Below are 12,008 nucleotides of genomic sequence, written 5' to 3'. Positions count from 1 at the left end.
TATCACTAATTTCCCTTATTGATGCCTCTTTTCCAGCTTACAGTAGGGGATAAGACGTTTAGATTTGCAACTGGGGTAGTTCCCCATACAAGATCAAGCTGCCAGCCTTGTGCAATGAAATATTTCTAAGATAACTATGCTCTTCTTGTAGACCCAATGAACAGTACTACATTGAGCTCAGGAGAGTTTTATGAGTAGAAGAGCAAAAATACACATATTGGCCAGGCGTGGTGGGTCACACCTGTAATCCCGGCACTTTGGGAGGCTGAGGCAGGTGGATCACTTGAGGCCAGGAGTTCGAGACCAGCCTGGCCAACATGGTGAAACCCCGTGTCTACTAAAAATACAAAAATTAGCCGGGTATGGTGGTGCACGCCTGTAATTCCAGCTACTCAGGAGGCTGAGGCAGGAGAATCGCTTGAACTCCGGAAGCGGAGGTTACAGTGAGCCAAGATCACAACAACAGCACTCCAGCCTGGGCAACAGAGTGAGACCCTGTCTCAAAAAAAGATCCACATATCTACATATGCTAAAATATGGTATTTTACAAAAAAAAAAAATTCTTCCATTGTGTGCATAATAAAGACATGAAATTATTTTCTCTTGATTTTTGAATTAGTAAATATTTTATCAAAATTACAATTCGTATTTTTCATTTGAAGCAAGGAGTGGTTTCTCCACAATCCTATAGTGAACTGGAAAATTAAGCATTTACAAACTTCAATCATGTTAGTAGGTGGAAAAGAAAGTCAGTTAAATGGATTGGAGGGGAGCAAGTAACTGTGGTGTGGTAGAGTTTCGGGAGGATCCCTCAAATAGTCATTCTCATCACCAGGGACCTCCACCTGCATTGTTCCAGAGTCACATGATTAAGCCAGCTTATAAAGGGAAGACTCATTCATCACACCATTTGCTCCCTTGTTCCCCAGTAGTATGATATGAGAAAATATAATGCTCATTCAAAAATATAAATGAAAGTTAAGTTTCTGTTGTTCTGGATCATGTTATATTAAATAGCCCTACATTGAATAGCAACTGGACCAGAGATTTTCAGATCTTTGGGATAATGACCATCCCACGTCTCCAACCTCCAGAGACATGGGTGGGAAATTGGTCATGTAAGAAACCCTAGACTCTTAAGTGAAAATACCATCTGAAAATCAACAGATAATAAAGCCCTCATGGAGATGGTGAGGCATCAGAAATTCTTTTGAGATCCAAAAAGTTCTTTATTGAGAGCCACTGTACTAGATAGGCAAAAAAGAAACAATTTTCCTTTTCTGCTCCTTTATCTATCTTTAGATCTCAGGTTGCATACGATGTAGAGATTGTGCCACACATGTATAAATTCAATCAAATATGCCTTGATAATATTTATCAAGATTGTCACAATTAGAACAGAACTAAATGGTCATTTGATCCACCTGTCCTGCTCAGTTGATGCTGGAATCTCCTTTATGAAGCCCCTGTAATATGTACCCAGCCTCTGTTTCAGTCCCTCTAGTGATAGGGACCATCTAATGTTACGCATTTTCCATTTAGTTTTAAATTATAATACCTAAAGTTCTTGTATTATTAGCTGGAATTGCTTTCCAAGGTTTAGCCAGATATAAGCCACTGTCACAGTATCTCCTGTGCCCATCTTATGTAATAACAGGCACAAAAGAGCACTGCAGTTGTACGCAGCAAAACACCTGTAGACTCGTTGCTTGTGCAAAGTGTCCTTTGAATATACAGATTTCTAGAGACTGTTGACTATACCATGTAGAGATATCCTCAACTGTTATGACCATGCCTTCACTACCCTCTTTAAGAGGCAGGCCAGGCGCGGTGGCTCACGCCTGTAATCCCAGCACTTTGGGAGGCCAAGGCGGGTGGATCACGAGGTCAGGAGTTCGAGACCAGCCTGGCCAACATGGTGAAACCCCATCTCTACTGAAGATACAAAAAAATTAGCTGGGTGTGGTAGCATGCGCCTGTAATCCTAGCTATTCGGGAGGCGCAGGAGAATCGCTTGAAGCTGGGAGGTGGAAGTTGCAGTGAGCCAAGATTGCGCTGCTGCACTCCAGCCTAGATGACAGGGCAAAACTCCATCTCAAAAAAAAAAAAAAAAAGAGGCAGACCTGACCCGTTAGGACTACCATCCTCCACAGCCTGCAGAGTATAATATTTAAGCCAAAACTCCAGCTAGTTGCTTTGATTATGGTGACTATATTCTTTTTAATCAAATATTTGGGCATATTTATTTTTCCAATGTGTGGATATGTATGAAAAGCCTCAGATTAATGTGAACATTGTTAAAACGTAATATTAATTCACCTCTTCACAAATGATCAAAATATAACTGAAGATTTCCCCTTAACAATCTAGCTAGTAGTATAATGCTGTGTGCAGGTGCCAATGATGGAATAGGGTATTGGATACTCTAACAGCCCAAGAGAGCCTGGCATGGTGACCAGGTTGAGCATACAGGGCCACATTTCAGAGTTGACTTCACCTGTTTTTCTCTTGTCTAGCTGTTTACATATATATGTGCTTTTCTCTTGTCTAGCTGTTTATATATATCTTTGCTTTCCTTAAAATAAAAATGAAGGTAGGTTAGAAACATTATAACCGAACTCTGAGCCTGAAATGGCCATAGTATTATAAAGTTTGTGTTGGGGAATAATACAAATTTGAGCATGTAGGAAGAGGAGTTTGGACTTTGAGGAATTAAATTAGCCATAGGGGAATAGACAGGTTGAATGCGGGAGAGTATTGAAAGCATTTGGCAACCTATTGCCACAACCCAAGCCTGAGGCATTGAGGTGTTCGCACATCACCAGAGTGAAGGTGATGGGATGGATCTAAGGTATTCTTGATGACTAGAGACTACAGCAAAATCTTGTTTGGGGGAAAGATGAGTCCAGCTTTGTGTCTGTTGAATTTGAGGTTGGTCTGATGCTCAGAACACTTTTGGCCTGAAAGTGTAGGTAAGGAATGATTTGTAGAGGTTTTATTTACAACAAAGAATAGATGAGTTTCTTGGGGGATTGACTGTAACAAAGGAGCAGGTGGAGTTCATGTTGCTATTATAAGAAGGATGAAACCATTTGAAACTACTTCCCATTGATTTTTTAGAAATCCCTTAGCAGATCAGTATCTTTATTAACTACTTTCTTGAAGTGTTGATAGTTAAGTGTTTAATTTATGCAAAGTTCTTGTTTTGCTTTTGCTAAAAATTATTTAAAATTGGTATTATCTTCTTAATTTTTGTTTCCCCAGATTTTTTAGTAAGTTTACTGTGTGGCCATTATAAAAATTTATAGTGGCCAGGAGCAGTGGCTCACGCCTGTAATCCCAGCACTTGGGGAGGCCAAGGTGGGTGGATCACAAGGTCAGGAGATTGAGACCATCGTGGCTAACATGGTGAAACCCCATCTCTACTAAAAATACAAAAAAATTAGCTGGGCTTGGTGGCGTGCGCCTGTAGTCCCAGCTACTCGGGAGGCTGAGGCAGGAGAATGGCGTGAACCCAGGAGGCGGAGCTTGCAGTGAGCCGAGACCACACCACTGTACTGGGTGACAGAGCGAGACTCTATCTCAAAAAAAAAAACAAATTTATAGCGCTGCTAACGTAATCCTCAGTTTGTGGATTAATTCAAACATTTTAAGATTCTGATATACCTGTAAAAATGTAAAGTTTTTATGCTTTTCACAGGCTATATCAGCCTACATTTTTAAACAGGTTTATTGTAATTAAAAAGTTTTGTGTGTTTAAGAGACAGGGTTTCGCTCTGTTGGCCAGGCTGGAGTGCAGTGGTGATCATAGCTCAAAGCAGCCTCCAATGCCTAGATAGAACTACAGGCAAGCACCACTACACCAGGCTTATTTATTTGTTCTAAAAGACAGGGTCTTGCTTTGTTGCCCAGGCTGTCGAACTCCTGGGCTCAAGCAGTCCTCCTGCCTCAGCCTCCCAAATTGTTGGGATGACAGGTGTGGGAGCCACCACTCTGGCCAAAAAGTTTTATATCGTATTTTTTTGATATAGTAAAATTTATAGTAGAACTTATAATTTTGAAGTTACATGACTTTTCTTAGAAATGTCATAAGTATTATATATTTTATTTATTTATTTATTTATTTTTATTTTTTTGAGACAGAATCTCGCTCTGTTGCCAGGCTGGAGGCTGGAGTGCAGTGGTGCAATCTCAGCTCACTGCAACCTCTGCCTCCCAGGTTCAAGTGATTCTCCTGCCTCAGCCTCCCAAGTAGCTGGGACTACAGGCATATGCTACCACGCCCAGCTAATTTTTGTATTTTTAGTAGAGACGGGATTTCACCATGTTGGCCAGGATGGTCTCGATCTCTTGACCTCATAATCCAGCTGCCTCGGTCTCCCAAAGTTCTGGGATTACAGTTGTGAGCCACCATGCTCAGCCTATATGTTTTAATGTATATTTTTATTTTGTAAAATGTTTAATACTTTTATGTCCTGTGTGCAAATGTGTTTAAGTCAATACAAATTTTATTAAATAATATGAGACTTGGCAGAGTGTGAGACAAAAAACAAAAAATAAAATGAAATAAAATTTTGTTAAATAATAGACTTTTATTTAATCTGACTAGGAAACCATGTGGGCCTTGAACACCATCCATTCTACCATTTTCCTAGTACTAGGAACTCAGTATTCCTTTTTGGGTTTGCAAGACAAATATTTCCTCAGTTTTCTTCTGGCTACGTTTGTGAAAAAAACACCTCTCTTTCTTTACTTTGTAACTTTAAGGATATTTTTGTTCCCATACAATTCTTAATTGGACCAACTGAACTTTACTTTTTTCCACCAACCAGGGCAATTTTCACTTAATTTAGAGAAACTAGTTAGGATGATGTGATTAAAAATATTGCCATTATTATATACACAATATTTGTTTTAGGGGATATTAGGGGTGCAAACAAGCAGTTGTCCTCCAGGGTCTTTGAAACTGGGGCACAGTCTAAGGTCCATGTGACTGCTTATCTGGGAGACATGCCATATATTTCAAGATTCAATGGGCAGAGAAAACAGTAGTGTCCAATATCACAAAGCAAAATGCTTTGAAATCAAGATGTTGATATGTAATTGTTCCACTTCTCAAAAAGGCAGTTCTAGTAACTCCAGACTGAGTAGGAACAGAGATTTTTTTATTATTATTTAATAATAATCGATGTCGATTTTCCCAGGCAATGGTGGGTAAAGCACTCTAGTTAGTAAATAAAGCAAAGTTTTTTTAGTATGTAATGACATTGGGAAGCATGGAACAAACGGAGTGAGTCACTGGGGATGATTCCAGAGAGGGGGTATAACTTGAACTTTACTTACTTAGCAGAATCTGTAAATTACAGCATTCTGTCAGGAAAGAGGCCATGCCTAGAAGCTCTGAGATGGGGTAACCATATGATGTGAAGTCATACTGACTAGATAGACAGAGGGTATGTGCTTGGAAATTGTGGAAGCAGTAAGGTAGAGTAGAGAGAGTGAGTATGCATTTTAGAGAGCCTTCAAAGGTAGGCAAAAGAGGTTAGATTTAATGCTGGAGGGAATACGTAACTGCTGTATACATGCTTAGGTTCTCCCCAGCCCCCCAAAACATTGACACAAACACCTTCTGCAACCAAAGGGTTAGAATTAATCATCTGACCCAGCTTAATCCTGCTTTTATATACATCGTTGATACATGCTACATACATAATTTCTATATATATCTTGAACGTGTATTCATTTCTGTTAGTTCCAGCATTTGATTATCACATCCGGGAAACCAGCAACCATTGCTCAACTACACTTTGTAAAAACTCTTTACGTATTTGGATCCAAGTAGATCCACTAACATTAAACGCAGAGAGCTGGCTTTATGGGCATGTGGCCTATGCAGTCTCACTGACCTCACATTCAGAAGAGACTTTTGCTTGATTTCATGCTCTGCTATCTTGAAATTTTAATAATTTCTAGACAAGGCTTCCCACATTTTCATTTTCACTAGGCCCTGCAAATTATGTAGCCAGAACTATCAACAGGTACTTAATAATTATCTTTAAAGTATTCCACTTTAGGCCAGGCGCGGTGGCTCATGCCTGTAATCCCAGTATTTTGGGAGGCCGAGGTGGGCGGATCACAAGGTCAGGAGATCAAGAACATCTTGGCCAACATGGTGAAACCCCATCTCTACTAAAAATACAAAAATTAGCCAGATGTGGTGGCGTGTGCCTATGGTCCCAGCTACTTGGGAGACTGAGGCAGGAGAATTGCTTGAACCCGGGAGGCAGAGGTTGCAGTGAGCCAAGATAGATAATGAGCCAAGATTGTGCCCTCCAGCCTGGCGACAGAGCGAGACTCCATCGCCAAAAAAAAAAAAGAAAGAAAGTATTCAACTTTAATTGATATATCTAATGTTAGCAGCTCTGTAGGAAACCATTAAATACCATGGTTAGGAGTAACGACTTTGGAATCAGTAGCACCTAGTTTTTATCCCAGTTCTGGCCCAGCTTTTGCTATGAGACACCAACTATATGCTTTAAGCTAAGACTCAGTTTCCATAAACAAAATAATAGTACTTTCACCAAAAAGTATATACAAGAATGTTTTTAAGAGAACAATTCATAAGAGCCCCAAACTGGAAACAATTCAAGGGTCTGTCTATAGTGGAATGGATAAATAGCAATTTGTTTATACAATGGAGTACTATGTAGCAATGCAGGATGAATAGAATACAACTACAAGTAACTGACGTGAGTGAGACTCACAAACCTAATATAGAAAGAAAGAAAACAGACATTAAAGAGTATAATTTTATTTATATAAAGTTCAAAAGCAGACAAAACTAATCCGTGTTGTTAAAACTTAGGATATTGGGTCTCCTTAGGAGGAGAAGGGGACACAGGGAACTTCTGGAGGTATACGATGATGTGTCTCCTGCCGTTACGTGGACTTATTCACACTGTGAAATTCAACAAGTTAGGCGCTTCAAGGATTTGTGTACTTTTCTATATTTTATACTTCTGTAAAATTTGCATTAAAAAAGTCTTACCATATAATTACTCTGAAAATTAAAGAAACACTTGTGGAATCTTTAGAGATGCCTCAAGAAGTTCACAGAATATAAGCTTATTTTTTGTTTGTTTGTTTGTTTTGAGACAGTGTCTTGCCCTGTCGCCCAGGCTGGAGTGCAGTGGCGCGATGGCGGCTCACTGCAAGCTCCGCCTCCCGGGTTCCGCCATTCTCCTGCCTCAGCCTCCCGAGTAGCTGGGACTACAGGTGTCCCCACCACACCCGGCTAATTTTTTGTATTTTTTTTTTTAGTAGAGACGGGGTTTCACTGTGTTAGCCAGGATGGTCTCGATCTCCTGACCTCGTGAGCCGCCCGTCTTGGCCTCCCAAAGTGCTGGGATTACAGGCTTGAGCCACCGCGCCCTGCCTATTTGTTTTATTTTATTATTTTTTTGAGACAGAGTTTCGCTCTTGTTGCCCAGGATGAAGTGCAATGGCATGATCTCGGCTTACTGCAACCTCCGCCTCCTGGTTTCAAGCGATTCTCCTGTCTCAGCATCCTGAGTAGCGAGGATTACAGGCGCGCACTGCCACGCCTGGCTAATTTTTTTTCTTTTTTTCTTTTTTTGGTAGTGATGGGGTTTCTCCATGTTGGTCAGGCTGGTCTCGAACTCCCGACCTCAGATGATCCGCCCGCCTTGACCTCCCAAAGTGCTGGGATTACAGGTGTGAGCCACCATGCCCGGCTGTAAGTTTAAATACTTCCATTAAGTGGTTTATAGACTGACAGAGAAGAATTAGGGCCACAGTTTGAACCAGTGTCTTGGCTGTTCGCTTTCTCCTTTTTAGTGATCTTTAAGACTTTGAAAGCCTTTGACAAATGGTAAATAAAGGAAAATTTAATAAAAGGTAAATAAAATTGAGTTTCTCTGGCCATCATAAGACTTCTTTTAAGTAATCTTTTTTATTGTATAGGAAAGTAAAATGAAGCATGTTTGCCTTTGTAGTACAAGGTTGAACTGTAAACACATTCTCAGTAAGACAGGTGCCCAGAGAGTGTTGCATATTCTCTTATTTGATCACTTTGAGAAAGATTTTCTAAATGTACTTATTTGAAAACTACATTATAGTTGTCATTTTATCCTTTGCCAGCGCTGTTTTTCCATTTTTGCTTACATTTAGTCTGGAAGACTTGTTATTTTATTTCATGTATACGTATTTATTTTTAGGTGACTATGAAAGGCTTATATTTCCAACAGAGTTCCACAGATGAAGAAATAACATTTGTATTTCAAGAAAGGGTAAGAAAAAATGTTTAATCATTAAAGAAGTTACTGTATCTTTATATGCAATAAACCCACTTTTAAATGACATGTTACTCTGTTACTTTGAGTAACATGAGACTTTGAGACTTAATGAAGAAAAATTACTTAAATGAAACTCCTCAAATTACAGTACTTTCCTTTAAATTTTATGTGAAAATGGTGGCTCATATTGTAGTTTAACTGTTTTTTAAGTTTTATTTTGTTTTTAATTGACACATAATTGTACATATTTATGGGGTACCATGTGATGTTTTGATTCATGTATAAATTATGTAATGATCAAATCAGGGTGATTAGCATATCCATCAGTAAAATACTTGCCATTTTGTTGTGTCACTCAAAATTCTCTCTTCTAGCTATATTGAAATATGTAATACATTCTTAACTATAGTTACCCTACTGTACAATAGAACACCAGAACCTATGCCTTCCATCTATCTGTAACTTTGTACCTGTTGACAAACCTCTCTCCCCAGCTCCTACCCCTTTAATCTCCACAGCCTCTAATAACCATTATTGGACTCTCTAAGTCTATGCAATCAACTTTCTAGGATTCCATATTTGAGTGAGATCATGTAGCATTTGTCATTCTGTGCTTAGCTTATTTCACTTAACACAACATTCTCAAGATTCATCCATATTTTCGCAAATGACAGGATTTTTTTCTTTTTATGGCTGAATAGTATTCTGTTGTGTATATATACCACATTTTCTTTATCCATTCATTTGTCGATGGACACTTAGGTTGATTCCATATCTTCGCTATTGTGAATAGCTGCAGTAAACATGGAGGTACAGCTATCACTTTGACATGTTGCTTTCATTTCCTTTGGTTGTATGCATACCCAGGAGAGGGATTGTTGGATTACATGATAGTTCTTTTTTTTTTTTTTAATTTTATTTTATCTTTTAATTGAGACAGAGTCTCACTGTGTTGCCCAGGCTGGAGTGCAGTGGTGCCATCCCAGCTCACTGCAACCTCTGCCTCTCAGGTTCAAGTGGTTCTTCTGCCTCAGCCTCCTGAGTAGCTGGGATTACAGGCATGCACCACCATGCCCAGCTAATTTTTGTATTTTTAGTAGAGACAGGGTTTCGCCAGGTTGGCCAGGCTGGTCTCAAACCCCTGACCTCAGGTGATCCGCTCACCTCGGCCTCCCAAAGTGCTAGGATTATAGGCATGAGCCACTGCGCCCAGCCTGGTAGTTCTATTTTTAATTTTTTGAGGAACATTCATATTTTTGTCCTTAATGGCTATACTAATTTACATGACCACCAATGGTGTTTAAGAGTTCCCATTCTCCACATCCTCACCAGCATTTGTTACATTTTGTCTTTTTGATAATAGCCTTTCTAATGGGGATGAGGGGATATCTTCTTGTGGTTTTGATATCTATTTCCCTGACAGCTGTGTTTGAGTGATATTCAAACCAGGGATGCAAGGATAGTTCAACATAAGCAAATCAATAAATGTGATACATCACATTAACAGAATGAAGGACATAAACCCTCTGATCATCTCAATAGATACAGAAAAACCATGTAATAAAATTCAACATCCCTTCATGATGAAAACCCTACATAAATTAGGCACAGAATGAATATATGTCAATATAATAAAAGTCATGTATAACAAACCTGCAGCTAACATCATACTGAACAAGAAAAAGTTGGAAGCTTTTCCTCTAAAATCTGGAACAAGACAAGGATGACCACTTTCACTGCTTCTATTCAACATAGTACTAGAAGTCCTAGCCAGAGCGATTAGGCAAGAGAAAGAAAGAGCGTTTGAATTGGAAAGAAGAAAGTCAAACCATCCCTGTTGTTTGCAGATGATGTGATCTTATATATAGAAAACTCTACAGACTCCACCAAAAACCTGTTGGAACTAATTAATGAATTCAGTAAAGTTGCAGGATACAAAATAAAAAATCAGGAGGCAGGGCGCGGTGGCTCACACCTGTAATCTCAGCACTTTGGGAGGCCAAGGCGGGTGGATTGCCTGAGCTCAAGAGTTCAAGACCAGCCTGGGCAACACAGTGAAACCCCATCTCTACTAAAAATGCAAAATATTAGCCGGGCGTGGCAGTATGTGCCTGTAGTCCCAGCTACTCAGGAGGCTGAGGCAGGAGAATTGCTTGAACCTGAGAGGCGGAGGTTGTAGTAAGCCAAGTTTGTGCCACTGCACTCCAGCCTGGGCAACAGAGCAAGCCTCCATCTCCAAAAGAAAAAAAATAATAGCAGTTCTTTTTGTAGTTGTTGTTTTGTTTTTCTGAGACAGGGTCTTGCTCTGTCACCCACACTGGAATACAGTGGTGCAATCTGGGCTCACTGCAACCTCCCCCAGCATCAGCTCCCACCTCAGCCTGCTGAGTAGCTGAGACTACGGGCATGTGCCACCGTGCTTGTCCGACTGACTTTGTTTTTTTGTAGAGGCAGGTTTCACCGCATTGCCCAGGCTGGTCTCGAATTCCTGGGCTCAAGCTATCCTCCCGCCTCAGCCTCCCAAAGTGCTGGAATTACAGGCGTGCACCACCGCGCCTGGCCAAGTAGCAGTTCTCTATACCAACAGCAAACTATCTGAAAAAGAAATTAAAAGGCGAGGCGCCTATAATCCCAGCACTTTGGGAGACCAAGGGTGGAAGATCACTTGAGCCCAGGAGTTCAAGGTCAGCCTGGGCAACAAAAGGAGACCCTGTCTCTACAAAAAAAAAATTTTTTTTAGTTAGCGAGGCATGCTGGCTGACACCTGTAGTCCCAGCTACTTGGGAGGCTAAGGTAGAGGGATCACTTGCGCCCAGGAGGTCAAGGCTGCAGTGATCCATGATCTTGACACTGCACCCCAGTCTGGGCAACAGAGCAAGACTTGTCTCAGAAAAAAAGAGAAAGAAATTAAGAAGGCAACCCCATTCATAATAGCTATAAAGAATAAAAAATAAAATGCCCAGGAATAAATTTAACCAAGGAGGTGGAATATCTCTACGATGAAAACTATAAAATATTGATGGAAGAAATTGAAGAGAACAGTCATAAGTGGAAAGATAGTCTGTGTTCATTAATTGGAATAATTAATATTGTTAAAATGTCCATACTACCAAAGCCATCTACAGACTCAATTCAATCCCTATTAAAACACCAATGGCATTTTTCACAGAAATAAAAAAAAATTGTAACAATCATATGGAACCACAAAATACTCTGAATAGCCAAAGCCATCTTTACCAAAAGAATAAAGCTGCAGGCATTACACTACCTTACTTTAAAAAATATTTTTAAAAGAATTGCTGCAAAAGAGGTTTTAGTTCCTCAAGGTGGTAGCGTAAAAGGTATTAGGAAGACAGAACAAACTTAATAGTCTTACGTGTTGCGAAATAACATGTAATACCACAATAATGCAAGTTTTCAGAAAGTAGCTATATTTCAGAAAAGACCTTGTCTTGGCCAGGCACGGTGGCTCACACCTATAATTCCAGCACTATGGGAGGCCGAGGCAGGCGGATCACGAGGTCAGGAGATCGGGACCATCCTGGCTAACATGGTGAAACCCCGTCTCTACTAAAAATGCAAAAAATTAGCCAGGTGTGGTGGCATGTGCCCATAGTCCCAGCTACTTGGGAGGCTGAGGCAGGAGAATGGTGTGAACCCGGGAGGCGGAGCTTGCAGTGAGCGGAGATTGCA

At 40.2% G+C, this 12,008-nt stretch overlaps 1 protein-coding gene across 3 annotated transcripts in view; it reads left to right on the top strand.

The window, feature by feature from the left end:
- Window positions 1-12,008, top strand: part of LOC105472693 (crystallin zeta like 1) — a 52,837-nt gene that overhangs the window by 2,030 nt on the left and 38,799 nt on the right. For all 3 annotated transcript variants that reach the window (XM_011726181.2, XM_011726180.2, XM_011726182.2), the window contains exon 2: window positions 8,238-8,309. In XM_011726181.2, the coding sequence (XP_011724483.1) occupies window positions 8,244-8,309 (66 nt within the window). In that variant the 5' untranslated portion in view covers window positions 8,238-8,243. The remainder of the gene's footprint in view (window positions 1-8,237; window positions 8,310-12,008) is intronic.

This window comes from Macaca nemestrina, chromosome 4 (assembly GCF_043159975.1).
Source record: "Macaca nemestrina isolate mMacNem1 chromosome 4, mMacNem.hap1, whole genome shotgun sequence".
NCBI classification, from domain to species: Eukaryota; Metazoa; Chordata; class Mammalia; order Primates; family Cercopithecidae; genus Macaca; species Macaca nemestrina.
The sequence above is the reverse complement of the archived record's forward strand: the minus strand, read 5'-3'. Positions and strand labels throughout refer to the sequence as shown.